The sequence below is a fragment of the Microtus pennsylvanicus genome, chromosome 21 (genome assembly GCF_037038515.1).
Source record: "Microtus pennsylvanicus isolate mMicPen1 chromosome 21, mMicPen1.hap1, whole genome shotgun sequence".
Classification (NCBI taxonomy): domain Eukaryota; kingdom Metazoa; phylum Chordata; class Mammalia; order Rodentia; family Cricetidae; genus Microtus; species Microtus pennsylvanicus.
In genome coordinates, this window is record NC_134599.1 from 26204380 (window position 1) to 26230499 (window position 26120).

At 45.7% G+C, this 26120-nt stretch overlaps 1 protein-coding gene across 3 annotated transcripts in view; it reads left to right on the forward strand.

Annotated features, from left to right (window-relative positions):
• Crim1 (cysteine rich transmembrane BMP regulator 1) overlaps window positions 1-26120 on the forward strand; it is a 175639-nt gene that overhangs the window by 98539 nt on the left and 50980 nt on the right. For 2 of the 3 annotated variants that reach the window (XM_075954985.1, XM_075954986.1), the window contains 3 exons: window positions 5068-5189; window positions 14179-14361; window positions 16538-16735. In XM_075954985.1, the coding sequence (XP_075811100.1) occupies window positions 5068-5189; window positions 14179-14361; window positions 16538-16735 (503 nt within the window). The remainder of the gene's footprint in view (window positions 1-5067; window positions 5190-14178; window positions 14362-16537; window positions 16736-26120) is intronic. The other variant, XM_075954987.1, reaches the window with a different exon arrangement.

Genomic DNA, 26120 nt, shown 5'->3' on the forward strand with positions numbered 1-26120 from the left:
TGGTGGTAGGATCATGGGGTTTCAAATTTAGAAGAATTTATGAGCAAGCGTCTTACTTTATGAGTGAGCAAACCAACCTTCTAAGGATTGGAGTGGGTTGCTAATGTTTTCACATTTTCCGGTGGAGACAGTTAAGTAAATAACAGGAGGAGCCTTTGTGAATGATTGACAGCATACAGACGATTATAATCCCCATTAAAATGTTAAGACGGACTTGGTCTTCTCAAGTGGGAAGAAAATGTACACCCTGGTGACCCAGCCTCTGCACATGTGGGCCCAAAGGTCCTAGAAGGTGGTTCCTGGAGAGCATGTGTCTTGCAGGTTCTGAAGTTCCTCCTCTGACTGGTCCTCAAGGGCAGTTCCCCAGAACCTGTTCTGTAAGCAGATTCCATCGTCTATCTCACATACCGAAATGGGAAGCCTCACCTCTACGTTCCCCATTCGTCATGTATAAGGAACAATGTGGGGCCAACAAGATGATGCTACACATAAAAGGTGCTTGCCACTGAGCCTAGCGACCTTCATTCAGTCACCAGCACCCCCAAGAAGGATGGGGGAACTGACTTCCAAAAGTTCTTCTCCCATTTCCAGATGTCATGTACAACACAGACACACACACAGAGACACACATATACATGCATATACGCACGCACTAAGTAAATGGTTAAAAAAAATAATCTTTTTAGAAAGACAGGACATGCTCCAAGGTCTAATAAAGAAGATGCTGGCTCCAGGTTTTTGTTGGTTGTATTTGTTGCATATTGTCTTCTTTTATAAGACATCCCCTTCTTTGCTAGAGAAACACATGGGAGAATCAGTATGATTTTGATTTAGTAGAATTAGCAGGCACACTACAAGAGTCAGGGGCCCTGCCTGTATATTGTTAAAAGTCAGAAGATGGAAAATTAATTCCGGAGAAAGCCTTTTGGGTGTGTGGTCCTAAGGGCTCTGGGGTCTTCACCAGGGGCCAAGGAGAGGCGGGCATGAGTGGGCATCTGTGGGACTGACTGTTGCATTCAGTGAACGGAAGACTGGCATTGGTGCCAGAGTGTGAATGAGCAGAGCCTCCGGGGGAGCGTGGAAGCTACAAGATAGGCAGAGGCCAAGCTTGCACACACCCAGTAAGCTATGTCTGGAAGCTTCCGCACTGCCTGGGAACTGTGTTTATAGTCCCCGAAGCAAAAGACATACAGGTGAAGAGGAAATGTGTACTCTGCTCTTTAGCCAGCTACCCAGCAATGTGAGCCTCCTAAGGAAGTGAGTGCCCTCTAGGGGTGTATGTGATGTCTCAGTTCTGTTCACCATTGCTCATAGGCCCTCAGGATGCCCACTAAACTGAATGAATCAATTACCTGCTCTGGGAAGAGGAGAGCAGGGCCCTCTTAACCAAGTCCCACCTGACCGCAGCTGTGATTACATTATGCAAAAATTTATTAACAGGATGTTTTGATTGATTACTATCTTAATATCAAGGATGGCATTAGAGGATTCTCTGCTACCTCGGCAAATTGCAGGTACAGATTAGTGCTTCTTTGAAACTAAAAAAAAAAAAAAAGTCCTTAATTCTCTTCTTTTATGATTCCATTTATATGAACTGCATAAGGCAGTCAAGCACACAGAGGTCTAACTTACATTTGGAGTTGCCAGGGCCAGAGTCGGGAGAAGCCGGGGAAAGGCTGCTGTATGGTGCAGGGTTTCTGTTTGGGGTAAAGAAAAGGGCAGCAGCAATGACTGCACAGGCTCACAAATAGAAGAGCAGTGAGCAGGAGTCTGTTTTAGAAGGGGTCCGTGCTGTGTGATGACTTCCATCTCCTAGGGCGAAGGCTTGCTGCTCAGAGGATCCTCACACCGCTCTGTCTGAAGGGGACTAGTTGAGTTGAACAACTGGGGTCTCTGCCTGGTTTTCCCTTGCTGTACAGCCTCTGATTTGTTAAACTAGCTAATAGCATTCATCCTTCCTTTCTTTCCAACCCCGTCTCCTTTTCTATACCAGCTCTACATAACAGGCACAAAAAGAGCATGTGACCCAAACAGAGGGAGAGAAGGACTCCAGACAGGTGTGTTCAGGTGTTCGCGGCCAGACCCGGGGGCTAGAACAGGACACTCAGGAGGCAGCAGGAGTGAACGGTAGAGCAAGTGTCTGCCCAGAGCAGGAGCAGGGAGCGAGCGCTGTTTAAGGGAAACGCTGGGGGAGAGAGTTGGAAGGAAAGGTATGTGGCCCTCCGGGTGATGAGTGCTACCCCGAGACACTGATAAGTGGAATGAGGAGAAGATTGTTGGCTGTGGAAGTGAGTGCAGGAACAAAGCTGTGGGCTGGGTGTGGCGTGGCTGGAGTGAGGGCAAACAGCGCAGGAAACTGGGGAGGGGTGAGTGATGACATCAACCTCCTTAAGCATCTGTCTCCTGTTAGTTTCTTAATCCATCTGTTTTCTCTTTTGCCTTGCTTGCTCTTACCCAGGAATGGGGTAGAGGGAAGGAAGACTGGCGGCGGGGGGGGGGGGGGGGGGGAATAAAAAGAAAAGAAGGGAGGTAGCGAGGACAAAGTACAGTCTCTGTGCTTAGGCTGTTCTGTAGCTCAGCGTTTCCTCCAAGTGACTGCCGAGAAAGTCATGTTTCTTCCAGTGAAAAGCACGGAGAGTAGGGATATAGCCATCTGTATAGGGTAGGTCAACAAGGGGTCTGCAGTCGTTACCGAATGAACGAGGAAGAAGACCTGTCAATAGACGGTCTGTGGAAATTGTGTTAAACTGTATGAAATTGCTATTGGGCCATTTTCAGCCTATCAAAACAAAGTAAAGGTGTATTTGTACGACGGAGGCCTAACAGATGATAAGATGTAGCAGGCCTTAGCCCGGATGTTCACCTTTTCTGATTCCGTCCTCAGGTCATCCATTAAAGTGTTGATTTTAGGTTCAGAGGAATCTGTCGAAGTCAAGGGACGGATGGCATTAGGTAGGGAGGCAGGGTAGGTAAGAGGACCAGGAACCAAAGATGCACCAGTCTACAGACATCGTGCTTCTTTGCCGGTCAACCATTTAGGCTCGGTAGTAAACTTGGGAGGACGAAAGGGTCCTTCCTTTTCTAAGTGGGTTACTAAGCACTTTTGAGAGTTTTTGGTTCATCTTCATGGTGCCGACATGGGCCTCTGAGGATAATAATAGGGGCATTGGAACATTGGGGAATGTGGCAGATACAAGGCAATGTTAGAATGACTTTTGGTGTGATGTGATTTCCCAGAGTTCGGCAGCAGGGAGTCTAGCAGAGAAGCGCACAGTGTGTTTGGACAGAAAGAGCACGGAAGTGTTGAATAACAACAGCCGAAGAGCGTGCTTCTTGGGCGTCCGTGTGCTGCCTGGCATTTAAGAGTGATTGTAACACATGAGCAGGCAGAATGTGATTCTAGATTCTAGAAGAAGCGGTAGAAAGAGCTATTCCTATGGGGTGCTGTCACTAGGATGTCACGTGCAGTAATGTAAGCAATACACCAAGCTGCACGATTGCAGCGGTTTGACTGCACGCCTAAAACTCTAGTGGCGAGGCACTCAATGCTAAAACACCAGCTCGCAGTACACAGCCCTAGAAGGGAGTTGTCCTGCAGGAATCCAGAACTCCACACGCCAAACAAGCAGGCATTTATCTTAAATGGTGGGCGGAAATATGATTGTAGAAAACCTTAATGTGGTTTTCATTCCCGCTCTCCCAGGAATCTAACCGTCATCACGCGGGGAAGAACCAAAAGAGAAGTGGTGGGGGCAGGTTTCGTTCACGTCTTTTCCAGTGGCTTATAATGGTCTTTGGTGCAAACTTGAACGTCATTTACATTGTTTAGTTCCCCGGCTAATTGAAAATGTCATTGAAATTCTGGGCCTGATTATTGAGATACTTGAGGACTATAAGCATATTTGTAATTTATTGAAGTTTCAAACAATAGATCAAACCAATCACTTAAGCAAGAAAGGGGGAAAAACAGAATTAATGAATCTGTTAATAATTCTTGATGTGAATGGCCCCTCCCCTGATCAGAACAACACTTCCACTTTAAATGAGAACCCACACATTTCTTTCCAGCATCTTTCTCTTAAGGATGCCTTTATTTTCTCCTTTCGGGCTGGCATCTCATTCCATCTCTCTTTCACTGTGACCCATAGTCTGCTCCCAGCGGAGTCCTCAGGACCAGAGGCTAGCAGCTACTTCCCATTACTACAAGTGTATGCTGGTACCCAGCTGCCCGAGCATCTCTTTCCCAGTGTCTTATTTCATTGCCTCTGAGAAGCCAGTTTGGTCTCTCCTCTGTTCTCTTCACTGACCTCTGCTTATCGGCTCCTGCAGATTTCACAACAGAATTAAAGTCAAGAGCGACCAGAACTTATAGCTCATAAAATATCTCATTCCTGCATGTGGAGATGCATGCACATGTGATAGCTCAGAATCTAAGACATTAAAACTTTCTACTTACAGGACAACTGTCAAACAAAGTTTATTTGCCTAAACCTCATGCCCCGCTGTGTGTAGAAACTTCAGATTTCAATCTGTTCTATGTATGGCACACAAACATAAGTATTGCGCAAGATGACAGCATTCCTAGAGATGATCGTACTGACAAGGAATGACTGGAAAGCCAATTAAATTATTATGGGGTGGGGAGAGATAAAACCCTATAGAGAATGCCTACCCATCCCTGGAAACAAGGCCGTAGTCTGGGGCTCCTTAACAGAGGGACCACTCATTCACTGTTAGCATCCCTGACCAACATAATGAGCATGTGTAGAAATGGCCCTGCATCATTGAAAATGTTACAGTGAGTACCAACGTGGGGAGCTAAGGAATGAGGTGAGATGTGTCTCCCGAGATGGGCAGGGTTAAAGTGGGGCTGTCTAGGTAGAACAAGAGCGGTAGTTGTTTGGGAAGTGGCTTACTGCTCATACAGCCCTCCCCACATTCCTTCACTGTACCAGAAAACCAGGTTGTATCATGTAGCCCAGGTACTTGTCACTTTGTTTGGGGGTCTCCCAACGTCTGTGTTGTTATTTATTCATGGGGTTTTCCTTCCCTTTTCTTTGGTTTCAGATGCGAGTGTCTCTCTGGCTTATGTGGTTTTCCCGTTTGTGAGGTGGGATCTACTCCCCGCATAGTCTCTCGTGGAGATGGGACACCCGGAAAGTGCTGTGATGTCTTTGAATGTGTTAATGGTACGTGGGGTTTCTCTTGTTCTCAGAGAGTGTTCATTTGTGCAGCAGGAGGAGGAGGGAGGGCCAGCCTAGCTCGTTCTGCCAGTTGGAGCAGAGAGCGTACTTAGGGACATGCTGAGGGTCACTCCGAGAGGGGACTTGCTTAGTGCTGTGCAGCTGAGAAGATTAGGGAGGGAAGCATCACACTGTCACAGAAAACCTCACAGTTTCGGTAGCAGACCATATGATAGGATGTGTCAAAAGTTCAGTTTGGGGATTTCAGGGGGAAAGAGAGGGGACTGTAGCCCATTAGATACTTTCTGTTCTGCAGTGACCTGTGCCCATTGCTGTCAGGAGATATTCTCACGGAAAATACGTGGAAGCTAGCACAATTAGAAATAGAAAAGACGTTGTTCTTCCAGCCCAGGGTGTCTCTAGTTAGAGAGTATCTTAGATCACTGTTTGGGATTAGCATTGGCCAGTTTTACACCTGACCTTCCTGGCTTTAGAGAAAAGGACTCGCATGTCATAAGTTCCTTGAGCAGGACCTGCCTGTTACCTTCACCCTTCACAAGACAGCTTGGTATTTGGCAGCTTGATGATTATTAAATTGAGATGCTAGGAGAGCAGAAAACCTGAGCCATGCTTCTCTAGTGGAATTTTCAGGGGGGACAAAAAGTAGTTGCATAGACCACAACCACTGTCCATGCATGGATGAAAGTAGAGACAGTTAAACAAGCATACCATTGCACACACAGAAACTGGCAGTGACTTCCACCTGTGAGAACCCAGGCTTTGGGATGCCCCCTTCCTGCTCTCAGGTCCCTCTTCCCACAAAGAAGTCCTGCTAAATTTGAATCATACTTGAATTGTGACCTTGCATTTTCCAGTCACGTGGCCCTGTGTTTTGTTGCTTTGATTTGCACTGAAAAAAACACTGGTAGCGTAGCTGGGTGATTAGGAGAAACCTCAGGCGAAATGATGCCAGATGAGGGTTGGTTGATCCTTCTTGCTGTGTAACCAGGGAAGGCTCGTGGTCACTGTGGGCCTCAGTTCTATGACTCTAGAATGAAACCAGTAACAGTGATTATGCATCACGTGTTAATAGTCTTTATTATTCTGTGTGTTCACATTCTGCCCACACTCTCAGAACACCGCTCTGGGTGTTGGTGGTGGAGACAGTAAGACTAGAGTAAGCATCCTCACATACACATACAGACTTTATAAATAGAATACAAGGGAAGGCACGGGGAAAGTTCCGTGTGCTAAATCTCTTTGAAGTACTTCCCATCAGTCCTGATAGCACCCAGCCAGTGGTTTTGTCTGTTAATCCCGAGCCAGTGGACAAGCAGACCTCTTCCTTCTGGCCGAGCTGCAGCGTGATTTATGGCAGGTGATGTTCGCTGTGAATGCTTAGCTTGTGCTGTTAACTCATGCAGCCCTGCAGATGCGCCTCTGACACGGCTGTCTCTCGTTCATTCTGTAGGGACAGACAGACAGAACAGGCAATCTGTCTGTCTCATCACACATCTGTGGATGTTGTTGGGGCTCCCCAGACTTTCTTGATTTAGCAAGTGAATAACCATCTTTGTGTGCCCTTCGGAAGTGACCGTTAACACGCCAGCTCACAGGTGTCACCTCACAGGGGTAGCCCAGGTTTCATTGCCCTATACCTTCATCTGGTCACTTTGTCTTCTGCAAAGAACACCTGCATGAGAATATTTGCTCCATTTCTCTGCCCTTGGCTCCTTGCTTCTAGAGAACCAAGCATCATACCTCTCTGCCTATCAGGTCATTGACTGTGCCTTTTCATCAACCCTGATATCAGTCTTCATGGCGTGCCCTTGCTTATAGACACATCTTCTAGAACCCAAGCCTTAATAGTAGGACTGACCATCTGACGATGGGAGAGAGTTGCTGTGTTTCCTGCGGTTGCTTCCTCTCCCCACAGATGTGTTGTGTCAGCCTTCCTTGTTTCCTTCCCTGCTCCAGATTCTCTTGTATTCTGTTACCATTCAGTTGTAGAAGACTAGACAGTAGCTATAATTCTATGACGGCTCTAATCAGTACTAGAGGATATTTTAAGGATAATCTATTTTTTCTGTATCTTATTTATTTTGGCAGGTACATGTATTTATATATCCATGTGTAGTTATGTGATTTATACCACAGTCTCTCTTTCTGTTAATCTCTGTGTCTCTCTTTTTATCTATCTCTCTGTATGCATTTGCACCTGTGTGTATGAGTGTGTGTGTGTGTGTGTGTGTGTGTGTGTGTGTGTGTGTGTGTGTGTGTGTGTTGGAGGGGACAAGGAAAAGACAGAGGGATGGAGGAAGGAGAACCAGGTGGAGGGAGGGAAACAGAAGGGAGAGAGGGGAACTTGCTTACCCACAAGACTTTGGGGCTGCTGTACCCTGAGATCAGGTTTAATAACATAGTGGTTAAATATTAATTAGAAAAGAGAAGAATAGCCGTAAGCTTGTTAGCAGAAGTTGAAAGTGGAAATTAAACGGAGCACACACAAGTGTGCAGGCTTACAGGTGTCTTCGTAGTCCATGCAGTTGCCACAATTAAACATCGCGCCTGCCCACCCCACCCCCAGCTTCCCGTCATTAAATGTAAGAGCATGCAGGCTCAGGTACACCATTCTTATTTGTAGAGGCACAAAGGCCCGCTGGACAGAGCAGCACACAGTCCCTAATGGCAGCTTCTTTCTCACATGGAAATTAAATTAAAAAGACAGCCCTGAGCCATATGTCATAGGTTCAGTCACCTCAACAGCACAGACACAGATGCCAGTACCCTGTTGCCAGGCTCCTGGATAAAAGCAAGATACTCCTGACACTTGGTGAAAGGGCAGATGTGCATAGTTGAGCCTCGGTGCCTTTATCACTGTCTCGTGGTCCAAGAAGTCCCCAGGTGCATGCAAAGGAAGACCCCAGTTGAGGAAGGTTAGGTTAATGACCAGCCTCAGAGTGGAAGCAGAGATTCCCCCAGTAAGACTCGACTCCTGTGCTGACCACGGGGCTCACGTTACTTTTTCAAGATAGACCTTAAAATGAAGAGGTAAAATTTTAAAGTTTATGATGTAAATTCCCGAAATGAATTTGAGAGCTCCTGAGTGCGCTAGGCCGGATGACTAGGTTGGAGGACTTCCTCCATAAACCTGGTTTGGCCTTGTGTTGGTAGAGGGAGGAGCTGACTGTGGCTGACTGTAGCACAGGTTAGGCTTCTCTGGCGCAACCGAGAATAAGGCTTGAGAGGTGACGTTAGACACCATGGGAACAAGTGATAGGATTGAGTGGTGAACAGTCAGCCACCTCCTTCAAGAAACAACTGTATCTGCCCCGGCTCCCAGGCAGATGCATTATCAGCAGGGAGTTGGAACTGCCTTCCCACCTCACAGCTAAACATGCCTGTCTGCTTCATTGTGCCCTTATCTTCCCGGCCACCTTACGCATGTCCCACGGCTCAGTCCGTAGGCTCTGGTTGCTGAGACACCAGCTGTAGAAGGCAGAAGTGATTAGCAGTCATACTTAGACACACAGCTTCCCGGTGTATAAGCCAGGCACCTAGATGAAAAGAATATTTGGTTTGAATGACATCATCGACAGGGGACACTTCCAGGATGACTTAGGTGTGTCAGTGAATTTGGCTGTGGTGTTATGGTATTGGAAACATACCAGCTGAAACTTCCAGAAATAGTTTCAGCCTTACAATATTTCATACTGAGCGCAGTGAGCAAGACTGGATATAACTTGAGGTCAGTCCACGTTCAACAGTCTAAGAATCAGTCACCAGAACAAAAGGAAGAGAGCCTTGCTCTTCCCAGGCATGCCAAGAGTGGTGGAGGTTGGGGGAGACAGAAAAGGGTCGCTTGTGTGCCTAGGATTAACCCAGAGCAGTATAAGGTAGGTATGGACTAAATTCATAGGAAGGCAGCAGGAAGCAGTGTGGCTTGTATTTTTAGCCTGTTCTTGTACCATTCAAGACCTCTGCCAGTCCCTGTGGGGCTGTTGTCTCTCTCGGCAGTCTTAAAGGACAGAGTTGGTTAAGGGCCTTCATCAGGACCAGGATATCTGAAGTCAATTTACTCACATGAAAGACACACTCAAAATCAGCGTTCTCGTCATGTAAGAAGTTGGCCTACAAACCCAACCTGGAGTGTGTAGATAAGAAAGCTGTTCCTTCCTAAGGACATGCAGGAAGAACCCCCTGTCTGGATGGCCCAAGCTCCGAGTGTCTTCCGATATAGAAATGGAGAGAATTCAGCAGTTTGAAGGAAGAGCTCATTTGGGTTTGTTTATTGAGCGCTCCTATTCCCCCTCACCCCCACCCCAGAGCCTTAGTGAGCTAGTGCTCATGAGGGCTTTCTGCAGCATGTGGAGTGTTGTCCTTTTTCCCTTGTTCTGAATTCCTGTCTCCTTGGCATCTCTAGTGTACATGCAAGCGTCCAGTAGAAAAGGTTCATTTCCCTTTCAGGTACTTGGAAGCCTTTATGCCTGGTCTTTTAATTCAATCCGTCTCATTACTTCAGTTAGAAGGAAACATGGAGCAGTTGTCCCATTGCCCCCCTCCTCACACTGCTGAAACTCCTGTGACCTCCTGTTCCATGTCATTGACTTCCTATGCAGGTCACTCCCCAGTGATAGAAGACCAGTGACAAGGTAGAAGCCACCCTCAACTAAGAGGTTTAAGAAAACATTCAGCAACAGTAGACCTGGGCAGTGTTGGGAGTGTTCCTCCGTTTTCACATTTGCTATGACATTCTGTGTTTCAACATTTCCTTTGGATACCGCTCACCAATCAGAACTCGAGTTCTCCAGCAGTCCATAGAACGACTCTCTCTTTCAGAATTGTAGAATGTTAGGTGGAAGAGAAGTTCACCGAATGTAGAAACATAAATTGTCCGACACAAAGTGCTTGAAACAGTCACCCAGAGACACTTCCATACTGAAGAGTGCAAAGTCCACCTTGGTACTGTTTCTGTTCCAGTAGAGGGGAGTGGCCAGCTCTTCATCACTCTAAGGTTCACGTCCATCATAAACAGGCGAAGAAGTAGCTGGGCATTGCTCCCCACGGCCACCAGTAGCTTTTTCATGATGCACTTGTTTGGAAAGTTCTTAGTAATTAATTTCAACATCAAGACTTCATTTTGCTGCTTTGTTTTGGTTTTTTGAGACAGGCGTTTCTCTTTGTAGCCCTAGCTGTCTTGGAACTTGTTCTGGAGACCAGGCTGACTTTGAACTCACAGACATCCGCCTCCCTCTGCCACCCAAATGCTGGGATTAAAAGCGTGTGCCACCACTGCCCAGCGCTTTGTTTTAGCCCAGCAAGGCTTACCTGGAAGGTTGTTTTCTGGACTATAAGTTTGGAGACTCTCCATCTCTCTTAAGCTTGACTCCCATGCCCTCATCCCTGTCTGTGCTTAGCTGATTGACTGCCCCCACCCTTCTGTCAATCAAATCTCTTTCATATAAGCTTCTGCACACCTACCCTGAAAACAAGTCTGGCGGCAGCTTTGTGCATGACCATGGCTTCATCCCTTCCTTTTTCAAACCCTGCACTGAGATGTGTGGTCTTACCCCTATGATAAATGTGGTTAATTAACGAAGCTAAATAATTAATACTGGTTGACTTATTTTTTTTTAAGTCTGAATGGATATTGAAAGGGACCCTCATAGAGCAGGGGCTACCTCCTGGACCCGGATTAGGCAAAAACCACACCCAAACACCTGTTTTCACACAGAGGGATCCTTTATTAAGCAGGGAAGAAAAGTTAAAGTGGCTGCTTTCTGACTCAGGCAGAAAAGCAGCAGCAAATGACCTTGTAGGTGTGATTTTAAGAGGGAAAGGAGAGGTCTGTGTTAGAATGGGCTAGGATGCGATGCTAAAGGAGATAGAGGATGAGGGAGAAGGGGAAGGGAATAAGGAAAGGGGGCAGGGGTATTTGTCCCAGAGGGGCAAAGGACTGCCTCTGGGTAGAGAGGAGACAGACCTGGCACATAGGCAAATGACGGTTTGTAAAAGTAAAGGAGGACACTCTGTGATAGGATGAGGTGTTTAATTTTAATTGGGCATGTTAATTAGGTGAACCAAAAGGGGCTTCTGATTGCCTAACTTTGGTAGGCAGCCTCAGAAAGAGGAAGTGACCAAATAAGGGGGCTAGAAACGTAGTCTAATGGTTTTAGATAGGCAGATGGAGTCGGGGAGAAGGGCAAAGCCTGCCACAGCTGAAGTGGGCTGGTGGCCCTTTGCGGTTGACCTGATTTTGAAGTCTGGGAAGAATACTCATTGCCATAGTAACTCATCTGGTACATTGCTAGTGGTTGAGATGGGCCAAGATGTAGGCGATTGGTCTCCATTCTTGAGCGTGTGGCTGTTGAGTTGTCTCTGCATCAGGTTTTTCCTTCATTTCACCGAGTCATCCTGGCGCTGTTGTCAAAGTTGTTCCTGCTGATAGCTTATTTCTGAATTCTACGTACTGGAGGCATCGCGTCTTGTTCTTACAGCAGCACCTCACTGTCTCGGTCACGCTAGACTTGGGTCATGTTTGGAAATCGAGTGTGAAGCCTCTAACTTTGCTTTTAAAGATTATTTTATCAGTTCTTAACTCCTTACATTTCCGTTATGACCAGAGTGTCAATTTAGACTAAAGAATGAGCTAGGATTTTGATTGGGGTTGCACTGAGTGTTAGATTAACCTAGGGAATATTTTCATCTCAACAATATTCATTGTTTTTTCAGCCTGTGTCTATTTATCTAGAACTTTTTAATTTATTAAAACAGTGTGTGATTGACCAGAGTATAAGTTTTGTAGTTAAATATTTTGTAAGTATTTTATTCTTTCTGATTCTGTTGTGAAATGGGATTTTTTTTAACTTTATTTTCCGAGTGTATAGAAATCCAATTTTCTCATATTGCAATTTGTACTCAGTAACTTTACTAAAATTGTTTATAATATCTGCTAAATTCTCAGTAATTTTTTTTTATATTCAAGATCATGTCCGGTGCTTCTAGAGATAGGCTTATTTCTTCCTTTCCACTCTGGATGCCTTCTACTTATTTCCTTTCCCTAATTGTCTTGGCTAGAACTCCCATTATAATGTTAAACTGATGTTCTAAGAACAAACATCGTTGTCTTTTCTTTCCTTTCTTTTCTTTTCTTTCTTTTTTGGTCTTGGGGACAATTTTCAACATTGCTTAGTGTGATGTTTGCTGAGTCCTTATATACTCTTGTATTAGCTATTTTTCCACTGTGATTTAAAAAATACTTAAGAATTGCATCTTACAAAGAAAGGTTTATTTTGGCTCGTGGTTCCAGGTTCATTGTTGTCTGTTCTAGCCCTATTGTTCTTAGGGCTATGGCAAAACAGTAGCATCATGACAAAAAGGACATGGTAGCCAAAGGGGGGGGGGGTTCCCAGCACAAGATATATCCATTAAGGGCATGCACAAATTCCTCCAGCAAGGCTCCACTTATAGTCCATTCAGCTATGAACTTAATGTATCAACCCATTGATGAAGTCCATGTCCTTATAAGCCATGTATACTTCAGTAGCCAAATCTTCAGTCCACAGTCCTTGGGTGATGGTGGGGTTGGGAATACATTTCATATTCCAAGTATGACAATGATATTTATCAAGTTAGTGAAGGTCCCTCCTAATCCTTATTGCTAAGTGTTTGTATAATGGAAGAGTTTTGGGTTCCTTTAGGTGTCCATTCCGTATCATGAGAAAATGCTATAGTTCTTGTCCTCTACTCAGTTAACACATATTATTAAAACTAACTTACTTTTGAATAATTGAACTTTGCATCATGTAATAAATACCTTTTAGTCATGGTGTTTCACCTCTTTCATATGTCATAAGATATGACCTAGTAGTCACATTCTTTGAGAATGTTTGTCTTGATTCAGAAGAGATACCGATCTGGAGTTTTATTTTCTGGTGCTGTCTTTTGTCTGGCTGGAATTAGTATTCAAATTCAAATGAGCCAAAAAAACCTCATTGGTCTCATACTGAGCGTTTTAAATATGAGGCTGTTTAATTCCTTAGCAGAAATAACCCTGAGGTGAAATGTAGGACGGAAGCTTTCAGTTGGAAGGTTCTGGTTTTTCTTTCTGCCATTTGTTCAATGTGTATTTTTGAGACAAATTAACTAGAGTCCCCTTCCTTCTAACCCCACAATAATCCCTGCATCGTCCCTTTGTATTGAGAGTAGATGAAGTAATGATGTTACCAGCCAGGCACTGATAATTACAGGTTATTATCCCAGGAGGGAAACAAAGAGCTTAAGAGAGAATGGACCTAACTAAATCTTTGGAAGTGAAAACAAAAGTCAGTGTGAAAACAGGATCCTTGTTCAAAGACAAATACAGCCTCACATACAAGTGAGTGTCATGGGCATGGAGGACGGCTACCTGTGTTGGGTGGAGAAAGTCGGTATAGGTCTTGCCAAGGGGCATTTTCAATTCCTTGTGTGGACGGCATAACTGTGTGTTTTGTTTTTACTGTGGGCTACTCCCTCTGTGAGAGGTAAATTCAGTTTAGTACATTTCCTTCAAATTATAACTTCCTGCTGACAGAACTTTCTAGAGGCTGTTTCAAAACACACAAAGACACCACTCAAACATGACCTCAAATGTGCCTTGTTTAGTTGAGTTTCTTCTATTAAAATATAATTGCATCATCTCCTCCCTTTCCATTCTTCTTTCAGCTCCCTCCTATGTGTCTCCCCTCCCACCTTGCTCCTCTTGAAATCATGACCTCCATTGGGTGTGGGGAGAAGCGTGCGTGTATGCCTAAATATATAAACACAACCTACTCCATCTATGTAGGGTTGTTTTATGTGTTTGAGTTCAGAGCTGACCACTTGGCACTGTAGAGCCCAGGCAGGATTATTTCTCCCCCCCTTAGCGTCCCTTAGTTATGTGTTATTTCTTTATCCGTGGGTGGGGCCCCATGATATATGCCCTCTTCCACATGCCTTGTTTGTTTTGACCCTGCAGAAACAAAGCCAGCCTGCGTATACAACAGCGTGGAGTATTACGACGGAGACATGTTCCGAATGGACAACTGTCGGTTCTGTCGGTGCCAAGGGGGCGTCTCCATCTGCTTCGCCGCTCAGTGTGGGGAGCTGAACTGTGAGAGATACTACGTGCCTGAAGGGGAGTGCTGCCCCGTGTGCGAAGGTAGGCCGAAGGGTCCAGAGCTTTCATTTCAAAATTGATCTCATTCAGAGCAATGTGAAGTCCCCTCGTAACGGCGCCGTTGTCTGTCCTTTAGAGTGTTGATAGTGCCTAGTAGGGTATGTGGAGCTCCATTTGGGGCACAGTCAGTGGTCACAGGTTTTACAAGTTGACACGTGATTTCCGGGTTGCTTCCTGTTCCCGCCCTGGGACTGTAGTGGTGGCGTAGTTAGTCCCAGCTTGTCCACGCTGTAGCATTAGAGTCTGTCATCTGCCGTCCTTGGATTGCTCAGCTAGAATTTGTAAGGCTTGTCCGCATCATTCCCGGCCAGTCAGCTCGGAATCAGGACCCTGCTGCCATCTCTCCTGTCAGGATGCAGATTGGCGAGGCAGCGGCAGCAGCTTCGGGACCAGGCATGTGTCGGGTGTGACTTTTAGGGACCTGTGGATTCTGTATCCCTCTCTTGCTCAAGCAGTAGTGTTTGCATGCTCTTCCTGCAGACTCCTCCCATTTCTGGTTGTCATAAGTAGTGAAATTTCAGAATGGCACCCCAATTCTCATCCTCTAAACCCCAGCCCCTTAAGGATCGGAAAGCTGAAGTTCAGAAAAACCATCCATCTCCTGAATTTGCAAAGGAGCCAAGAGCAATGATCCAGGGCATGAAAGAGCCTGTGGCATCATCTGACACATAAAAGTGTCCTGCATGGTGGTCGCATGAACCTTATTGTCCTGACTGGGTCACAAACCTTTAGCCCAAAGTCTACCTGCCCCTGCTTCCCATGTACCGGGCACAGTGGCCTGTTGAGTTCTGTGCTTTTTTACTTAAAATCCTTTGGATGGTTGTGCTTTCTTTATGCTACAGCTTTGAAGACCTGGAATGTCTGATGTAGGGCATCTCTGTTCCTAACCCTGAGCAGTTATTCATAATAATGAGCCCTTTCCTTCCTTGGAAAATATTTCAGCCAAGTCAGGACACTTTTTATGTGTCACATAGGTTTTAAAAAAAGAAAATCACCTCAAACTCTTATTAACTTTCACAATTGCTAATGGGTATGTGGAGCTCCATTTGGGGCTAGTTCACAGTAGATTCAGAAACTGCCTCACGGTTGGTGTTGTAAAACAGGTGGGCACCTGTGTTAATAGTCTCAGGGAGCTGCCTGCATACAACTCTCACTTCCCAGAATCCAGATCCCAGCTCAGTGCGGAATGGAGTATGCATTGTAATATTTTTTATAAAGGGCTTGAGAAAGCCCTAAGTACCTGAGGTCTGTAGCCCATTTCCATCTAACTTTTGTGTAAATGTCCTCTGCCCCATTAGTATAAGCACTAGCCTCTAAACTTAACCGGGGCTCTCTCCTCTTATTTGTTGATGCCAGTTTTTATGTATTTTTAGTAAAGGAAATGGAATAATTTATCGATGGTTCTTCTTATGGAGCTGCTTGGGGCTATTTTTTGCATCCATTATTTATGTTCTTGTCAATCCTTTCAGAATATTTCTTCTCTGGTGGTCTTGTCTAATTCTGCCTTTCTGCCACGTTTGTTACTCATTGTGGCAAGGAAAATGATGTAAATTCAGCCCTCCTCTAGGGTGCCATCAGTGACCCCTGCCAGGGTACCATCAATGATCTTTGCCAAGGTGCTATGTGTGACCCCCTGGGACATCCACATGAGCCCTGCCGTGCAGAAGACCACATTGGGGACCTGCTGTGCTTCTTCCCATTGTCCTCAGCAGCCTGTGAACCGATCACAGTCAGCTCAGTCCCAGAAGTAACGGTTATCACTCTGAGTTCAGTGGAAAGCGCTCTTCCTCCTTTCCAGGTGGGGAAATCGAGGTGTAAAACATATTCAGTTTAGCAGCTCGGAGGGCTCTCTCAAAACGTCAGTCCAGAGCTTGTCTCTATCCCTGCATCTTGCCCATCTTAGGAGTGAGGCTCGTATATACCTGCTTCTAGGTCCCATTGCTCTTCACAACAGTATCAAGGATGGGAAGATACCAGTCTATTATGACGGCTGCCTCTGGATGCAATCCCAGGGACCGCTTCCTGTTAGTCCCCAGCTTCCATTGATCACTCTGGAACAGCATCGAGGGATGGAGCCTGGAGGAAACTGTCTCCAGGTGCAGGCAGAGGTCAGGTTTCGGTGGCTCAGTCTCATTCTGGAACTTACGTTTTCCTGCAGATCCCATCTATCCCTATAACAACCCCGCTGGCTGCTACGCCAATGGCCAGATCCGCGCCCACGGGGACCGGTGGCGGGAAGATGACTGCACCTTCTGCCAATGCATCAATGGAGAACCTCACTGCGTGGCCACGGCCTGTGGGCAGAGCTGCATGCACCCCGTGAAAGTGCCTGGGGAGTGTTGCCCCGTGTGCGAAGGTAAACCTTGCGATTCTAATGAGTGTCTGGCACAGCGCATCCCGCCGAGGGAGCTTCTGCCAGTACGAACTTGTTTTCCTTTTTATTTCCTCGGGCGTAATGTCTGCTTCGTGCTGTTACCGGTTGCAGACAAATTTATTATACAACCCAAATTCGTCATTAGGGGGAAGTGTTGCAAATTTAAAATGAGCATAGCATGGGCTTTGCTCTTGCATTGCACGTGTGCTTGTCTGAACATATTACACGGTACAAGGATGCATACATTTTGAATGAGTGCTCCGGGAGCCTACTTACCACCCAAAGGTCAAGGCGAGGTAATAAAATCAGAAGTCAGAGCCATAGCTCAGGCACAGCATGTTCAGCTTGTGATACTTCATAGCCCAAGAATGCTGACGGCCAGAAGAAAAGCCCAGAACTCTCAAAGGCAATTCACACTGGCTAATGCCTCATTCTGCGTATCCTGCTCCCTCCATGGCCAAGGCTGAGATGACTGTGGCTTCCGGTTCCTCTAATTCTTTGCCTCATGACCTGGTTCCCCACATTGACTGTGTCTTTTCCTGCTCTGGAGAGAGCAGCTGAGGCTCCCGAGCTCCCTTCTCTGAGGCAGCTGCTGTCCAGTTCATTTCCTGTGCCCTGAGAAGATACTTTGCGTGCATCTTAACGCACTCATGCCAGTCTTCATAGACGTGAGGTGACCGAACGTTTTTTACGCTGACAGAGCCAACAGGGGACCCATACTTAAGAAGCATGCTACTTAGTAAAATGGACAACAAACGTAGCCCAAAATCTATGTTAAAGATGGGTCCCTGTAGAGTTTGTAAAGCATGTAATAAGAAACGGGCAGGCTTTCTTCCAGGAGAAAATCTAATTAAGGTCTTTTTTAGTATGAAGATTTCTTTCTTTTTTTATGGACCAGTTGTGTGTGTGTTAATTGCTATCTACTGCAAGAAGAAGCTTCTCTGACGAGGGTCTAGTGATGCACTGATCTATGGGTACAGCATTATGTCACCAGAAGTTATTTGATTGCCATGTTCATTTAGCAGAATCAGAGTAATTGGTTTTCCCCTAGGCCTATGACATGTAGTATCAAGAAATCCTTTGCTAACCTCTGAATTGTAGTACATTAAGACTTCAGTTTTGCGAATGGTCTGTGGTATTAGCTAGCCTCACAAGGATTAGACTTAAGACCTTGAAAACCATGTAAAAGAAATGGAAGCTGGAGGAGGACTCATACTGTTGACATCACCGGTCCCCTCATTGTTACTCTACATAGAATACAGCTACCACCACCCCCCGAGACGTCATAGCTTCCAGATGACCTATTTTGTGACACTCCCTGCCCCTCACAGACTCCTTTCCATCCCTAATGTCAGCCTTGTGGAGCTGCAAGAGGGACGCACAGAAGGCTGTGCTTCCTCAGTGGGCTTGGCAAGACTGCCTTGCTGATATGGGGGGAAAATGGCAGTGCCTGACCTTAAGAATTATGGACAGCCCGTTGTTGACCTGGAAAATTTAAGTCCCAATGTAAGAGTGATAAAGTAAACAAAAAAAAAGTCATAAATGCATAGCTCACTAAAACCAGCCTTTTAACCTCAAGTATTGCTGCCAAGTTCAAAATGAAACTTTTAGAGATTGTTACTGAACTGGGGTGGAGGAGATACTTTCCAACTAAGGTGAGCAAACAAAGCCACCGGAGTATGTGTGCTGTTGAGGTAGGTGCCTGGGTGGCCACGGTTAGATGGGTCACTTCATGTTTGGGTTCTGTGTCATCTGCCCAGAGTTGTGACCTAATTCTTGACAGCTTAAGAAAAACGTCACAGCATGAGTGAGCCATTACCAGTGCTTAATGGAGAACCTCCTGCAGCCCAGCAAAGACAAAGCTAACTAAGGGACAGTTCACACAGCACACTTAGGCCTAGTTTTCAGTTAACCAGGGCAGAGAGAAGCGTGTCTGTCTCGTGAGGCATGCGCTTGACATCTGCCCCCGACTCTGTGAGTCTTTTGTAATGTGCACTGTGCGCAAGGCCTTATTGTCCCATTTTAGAGATGAGGAAATGGAGGCGCAGAGAGATTTACATAAGTTGTCACTGAATGGCATAGCTGAGCTGTGTTTTTATTTTGCTTTTACTGATGGCCTTGTGCCCGGTGTCTCCCCTTCCTTTATGAATCTTCATTACTGGCTTTTGACTTCTTGTCAGGGAGAGACTGGGGTAGCGTGGCAGGGTAGCGTTCGGCTTGTGATCACCCACTGACCCTCTACCCCGGTTCACAGAACTTGGGAGAAGGTGCCTTTCCAGCCTCCCGGCATAGAGGCCCTCTCGGCCTTGACGACACTGAATTTTTCTGGTTCCCTTCACAGCTAATGCTGGTCTTTTCTTCATCTCTGTCTGTCTTCCTCAAATCTTTCAGGAGAGTGCATTTCCTAGTCCGCAGAGAACTCATTTGGCTAGGATTTCTTTTTCCATTTGTCACCCGAGCCGAACAGCGAGTTTGGTCTAGGACAGTATTGTCCTCCTGTGACTTTCACTGTCGGGTGTAATAAAGGCAGAGACCAATACGGGAAAGTTACTGATAAATAATAAACATTACTAAATATTTCTAGAACATCAAAGAGGGTCTTATTGCATAGAGTCCAAGAAAATCTATGCAACCATTTGAAAACATTTTTCTCAGTAGCCGGTCCGTAGTATTGTTAAGCATAATGTCAAGTGATTTCAGAATAGCAACAGAATGGCATGAAATAAGAAAAATAAATCCCAAGCTGTTGCTGAGTAATAAATGAGCCATCCGCCAAGATCATTTACGGACAAACAGAAGTCCGGGCGTGTGTGCAGCTCAGAGCCGTGGGAAACTCCTGCACGCACCCTTGCATAATGAGTGCTGACCCTTGCGCTTTAGCTTCGTCTCAGGTGCTCGGAATGGGAAATCAGAAGCACTCACCCCACACAGGCATTGCGGTTTGGGATGTTTTCAAAATAACTCAGAAATCACCAAATATATCGTGTTAGGACCTCCAGAGAGAGAGAGAACCTTGGGGCTGTCATTGTGATTAAAGATTCCTACCTTCCAAGGGACGGCATGATATGACTGGCTACTCCCAGAGGACCGGAAGGTGAACTGGGAACCCTTGAAGACAAGGCTGTCACTTGACAGACAACTTGATTCAGAAGTACTTTGGTGCTTTTTAAGGTTCCCTTAAGTACTCTCGTAATGAAGTCTTACCGAGTTATTGTCAACACCCGGTTCAGGTGTTCAGATAAGCCTGAGCCATTTCAGTCTGTAGGCTGGAACAGACTGTATCCTCCTGTTCTGCTTTGCAGGCTTTTCTCTACATCGCCTCCAGTTCACCAGTCTTGTTTGCTTTGCTTTGGTTTGGTTGTTTGGTTCTTTGAGACAGGGTTTCTCTGTGTAGCCCCAGCTGTCCTGAAACTCACTCTGTAGACCAGGCTGGCCTCAGATTCACAGAGATCCACCTGCCTGTGCCTCCGAAGTGCTGGGATTAAAGGTATGAGCCACCATGTCCAGATAGTCTCAGTAGTTTGAATTTCTTTCAAAGAGAGCTAAGGGAGACATGCATGGAATAAATATGAGGTTTGCAATTCAAGTATGTATGTGAAAGACCTGCCTCTGTGTGTGTGTGTGTGTGTGTGTGTGTGTGTGTGTGTGTGTGTAATTTAAAGTGGAAAGGACAACAGAATAAGTATCATTTTACTTGCAGTTTCTAACAACTAACATCACTTGCTCACTTATGGAAGTGAGGACCGGGTACAGTGAGGGCATCATCTCATCTGATCCTGCAAGATCATTAGCGCGGATGCTGGATTGTCACAGAGCTCACAGCGCAGAGGTTCTATCACGTGCTTTGGGCAGTATAGCAGGTGCATAGCAGCGCTGTGCCCTGAAAGCCCAGACTCTGGACTTTGCACCCACATTTCCTCAGATCGTATATTACTTTCCGGCGGGCAAGGAATTCCCTGTTTTCTTTTGAATTATTGATGGTGACTACATGTAAGTGGTTCCTAAAAGCTTTTCAAATTAATAAGCAGCGAGCAGAGGCAGGAAGGAAGGATAGTAAGAATGGAGCAGCAAGCCCAGTACTTCCCTTGTCTCGGAGTCTCCTTTTCTTAGAAATGGCCTGATGAGAAAAGGTGACCTTAGCCAGAGTCTCCGTCACTCTCTGGCCCCATGACCAGCTGAAGAAAGAACAACTTTGGGATGCTTGTGTCGAGGTCAGAGTGCAGAGTGTCACCTATGTTTGACACCAGTGAACCTGTATCTCCAGGTTGTGTGGACCCACCAGCTCCCCTTTGCTTACTGGGAGTTGCGACAACTGCACCCTGCTCCTGGCTCCATCACAGAGGTAGCCCCTTAGGCCTCCCATAACTGGTGTGTAATCTGAGGTTGGTTCTTTCCTAGGTCAGCTCCTAAAGACCGGAATTTCAAAACTTTATTGAGGTTTCCCTGGGCCCAGGCCAATGCCAACTGCCCTGTTTTAATACATACAGCTTTCAGGGCACACTGTGTGCCTGTGTAGATGCCCTACTGTGTGATTACTCACTTATTTACACAAAAAGAACGGTACTTTATGCCATAATCAGGTGTTTTTAATATTCTCCACAGCACTATCATGTACGCAGGTATGTAAACTGCCTGGGCTGGTTGTTAATGCCGTGCAGAACCTAAGGACGGAATGAAACTTTTTTTGCAGCGGAAGGTAAAATAAGGCCGAGAAGGAAACCGGCTGCGAAGATGTATGATATGCTTACTAAATAAGAACGTGATAAGTGGCCTATCGGGTGTCAGGTGTGGGACCCACTTAGTGGTAACACCCAGTACAGGAGATACGAACTGCAGGGTGACTCCCAGCCCTTAATCTGAGGTCTCATTTTGAGTGGTGGTTGACCCACCCAGGTGACCACTGTGACCCAAATGTCCCCCTGGATCATGCAGAACTTCCTATGGAGAAGAGCTGATGGTTTGACGACCTTGAAGATTCTGGAGCCCACTCCTGAGTACATCGCTTCCCAGGAACTAAAAGCTTAGGTCACACTGTAAAAGGTGGCCTGCAGAGCCATGTCCAGTGAGTGAGCTTGGTGCTTGGATTGGGTGAATTCACTCACTCTCCCCTCCAGTATTTATGATTCTCTGGAACCAAAGCAAACTCCAATTTTGTCTTAGACCAGGAAGTCAAAGTTATTTGCAGGTTTCCCAAGCCGAGCACATGAGGGTCTATGTCATTATTCTGTTTCAGCATTGTTATATGTTCTGACTTTTCCTGTAGTAAGTTAAAGCAGGGCTGTTTGTGAAGCTGTTAGGGGCATTCTGCGGGGCGTCGGGCAGGTATAATTCTGTTAACGTGGACTTAAATAAACTCTTATAGCAGGGGAATAAGAAATTCATTGTGTGGGTTGTCCCCTTCCACACACACACACACACACACTAATTCCCTAGATTTAAGATGGAATGTGATTGAACCAGAAATTCAACTGCTTTTCCCCCACCACCTGGCTTTCTTGGATGTCTGGCTTACTTAGGGGCTCCTGGTTCTGACTGGGACCCCGAGAGGATCAGACATTAGGCATGTCTTTACCTGTATGGAGTTAGCCAGCAACTTCACCTCAGCATCAGAAATCTCAGGCGGTGCTCTGACTCTCTTGGAGGTCTGTGAGCTGTCAGATACACTGTCTTCTTAACATCAGTCTTCACTGTTTTTTAGGAGTAGTATAATTCGTTCTCATGAATGTTGATGATACGGTTTGAGTTGAACTGCCCTTCGAGTGAGATTTCAACCGACCTGCCAGAAAATTCTGTACCAGGCACATATCTGGGTGGGGATTCCTTGAAACAAGACAGAAATGTTTCCAGCCCCGCCTTGCCCACAGTGTTCCTTACTGCCCCGTATCTCGCATGATTAAGCTACTGCTCCAGTAGTGGGGAGTCAGGGAGAGTTTGGCTGACCGCACCCTCCCAGAAGGGCAGTGGAGTCCGAGATGCCACAGAGTCACAGGGATCAGAACTCAGTTATGGGGGGTACTGCTTTGGTGCCATCCATGCCAAGAATAATAAAATACTCATAATAGCCTCAGGACTGTTAGGCATGCTGCTTCATCTTTTAACTCTGAATGTCCTGGAAATATATTCCATAAATGGAAATTAAAATATAGCACAGTCTATTTTCTGCTTGTCCAAATAAGGTCATATGTTGGCTGCCACATGACCGTGTATTACCCTAGGTCTTGGACCTAAGTGCCAGAACATATCAGGCATAAATTTTTTTTGGGGGGGGGAGGCACTTTTGGTTTTTCTCTGATAGTTTAAAATACCTTGAGATATTTCAAATAGTATTCAGATACAGGTGAAATGGATGTAAAAGCACCCCCGTGTGACTAAGTGTGACTGTCACGGTTTTCACAGTTACACACAGAAGCATTATGCACACCCATCCCATGAATGGCTCTTTCTAGTTGTTCCATTTCCCACATGTCGTAGTAGCTAAGCAGGTGGGAACCAGCACACGCAGAAGTCACTTAGCTGGGACGAAATGCTTATCTGTCCTTGCTCAGAGCCAAGGCTGCATCTGCTGCTTCCTTTCTACCTGTGTGCCTTTTCCTTTGCAGCTGATGTGAGGGACACCACCCGGGTCATCAAAACTTACAACTACCCATGACGGTGGTCCGTAAACTTTTGAATTACCCAGTGCCTGAATCATTTAACATGCTTGGGAGTTGATGCTCAGGCTCTGCCATTGTGGCCACTGACTGTGTCCTAGCTGAAGCAGCACGGAGCAATGGGCCCTGTCCCTGCTGTCCACCTCCCATACCATAAAGGGTATTATTGCTAAGGAGCCTCGTGGTTTTCTCAGGAAGATAATAATTGCATCTAATAGATCAGACCTGGCCTGCTAATTTTCATGTAATCAACAGAAGCAGGAAAACATAGTCTGGAATGCGAACTATGTGAATGAAAAATATTTAGTCATTCTCGAAATGATAGGAATGTTTTTCCAGCGAGCTTAAATAAACACAATCTCTTTTGAGACTGCATTAGACTTTTTTTGGAGAAGAGACAACTCTTAGGCAACCAAACAGAAGTTAATGAAGGTTTTTAGGAGGCATGCCCTGCAGAAAGGGCTCGGAGACTGACAGCAAGATTCCATCGCTTTCACAGCGCAGCTCAGCAGTGAGAGAACTGGCTCCCTTTGAGCCTTTGTCAGCAAAGCAGGGCTTGACATTTTAACTAGCCACAGTTCCAGCGTCGGCGACATTGTGCTTTACTGACAATGGTGTCGTAGGACCTTCTCACTTTTAGAATCCTCACCTTCAACTGCCACTACTGTATGATTCAGCTCGCAGGAAAGGACTGTCCCTGGCTTGTCTCTATTGAATGCACCTAGTGGCACTTTTCCTGGGGTCACGGTTACTCATTGCCATCAGTCCTGCAAGGCCTGGTTATCTAAGGAAATCACTTTTGAGCCTAGCAGCACTTCCATGGTCAAAATAATTATGCAAACAACGTGTACGCTTATTCCAGGAATATTTTTTGACGCCTCTCTTTTGAGACTTACTTGCACGCTTACACATCCTGTGTACTGCCCTCCACTTTGTATACTCCTGCCTCTGAAGGTTTACTAGACTTTCTGAAAGACTTGTATCGTTCGTGTCGGAGTAAGGGGAGACACACAGGTGACCTAGCTTGGTAAAACTGTTCAGAAAAAGTGAAAAGCGACAGTAAAATAAAAGAACACAGCCGTTTGCTCGGGAACTAACTGAAGACAAGTTCCAAATAGAACTGTTAGCCTGAGCAGCATTTCAGCATAAGCATCTAGCCATGGGAAGTGGCTACTTTTTACCAGCAGTGCTTATTTGTAAGTACAACTCCTGATTCTTCGTTTAAAAGCATACCAGTTCACCTACTGTGAGGCTTAAGGGCATGGGCTAAAATGGGTGCAGATGTTTCCTTCGACATGATTTCAAGTAAATTTGACCAAGATAATTTGCCTGTAGAAAGAACCTTTGAAATCGTTTCTTTGAAACAGTGATCAATATAACTTAGTTTTTAATAATTTAAGCCTCTGCTTCCATTTATGACTATCCTGTTTTAAGCTGTTTCCAGAAACATTCTTCAGTGTACTTTCCAAGAACAAAATTATTTCACATCATCCTGGGGGCTCTGGTTGAGAAACAGGATCCAATCCCCAGGAGACATCTCCATGGCTTTAGTAGAATGTAGTGTGTGTTTTATCTGGGTTATAAATAAAATGTCTATCCAATGTCTGTTGTGGCACAGTTGTACAACGATAGGAGCAGGTGGAAGGGAAAGGATTGTCTCTTAAAGAAGGTATTTTTCTGTCTGTGGATGTGGTTCAGAGGCTGCCAAGATGGTGAGAACAGCATCAACCTGGACCAACCACTCAGACGTTCCCAGCTTGGACTCCAAGTCTAGGGGCTGGACTTCTAGGTTGATTCAAGTTGAGTGAGGTTTTGTTATTGTTGGTTTTTTTTTTGTTTGTTTTAGTTTGAGTTGATCTTACACACTTTGGCCAAATAGTGATTTGCTCTTTGATTTTACTCTCGCATCTGAGAGATTGCCCAGATTCAGCAGGGTGATTTGAAACAGAACCCTCGTTGGGCATCCGAACCCTTTGACGCTATAGTTTATGCTAAGTACCTGTCAGAAATAAGATTTGTCAAAAGGACTTCTGATCCTGTTGTGTACCAGTATTAAATAATCTAAGAAAATCCTTGGTCTGTATGGACTCTTGATAGTCTTATAGTACTTGGGGTCTGTTTTCCCCATTGTCTGTTGGAGCGCATTCGAGAGTTATTCATAAAGCACCTCCTCACCTAACACCAGCGCTCACAAAGTGTGTTCTGTGAGCTGACCTCATTTGTGGCTGCGCCTCCTTCTTTATTTAAGATGCACATAGATTCTTTCTAAGGACTTAACCTCCTGTACGTCGTGTATATGATGTTTTGACTACATGTATGTGTGTCCGCTCTGGGCATGCCTTTGGATCCCCTAGGACTGCTGCTACAGACAGATGTGAGCCAAAATGTGGGTGCTGGGAACTGAACCTAGGTCCTCTGCAAAAGCAATACATGCCCTTCACTGCCGAGCCTTCTCTCCAGCTCACCTGTACCTGGATTCTTAAAAACGTATATTCACCTCTGCTATACTTGGAATCTATGTTGACTCAATTGTAGCGTCCTATGAGTTCTGTTTGTGAGTGTTTGTGTTTCCGTGTCCCCTGTGGACCTGATCCTGGACCGTCCAGCAGGACAGGTAGTGGAAAGACTGGAGATCTTTTGTCTTTGTTGGATACCTGTTGTTTTGCATAACAACTCACTTTTTCAGCAGTTTAGAGACTCTGTTAGTGAAGCTGTCA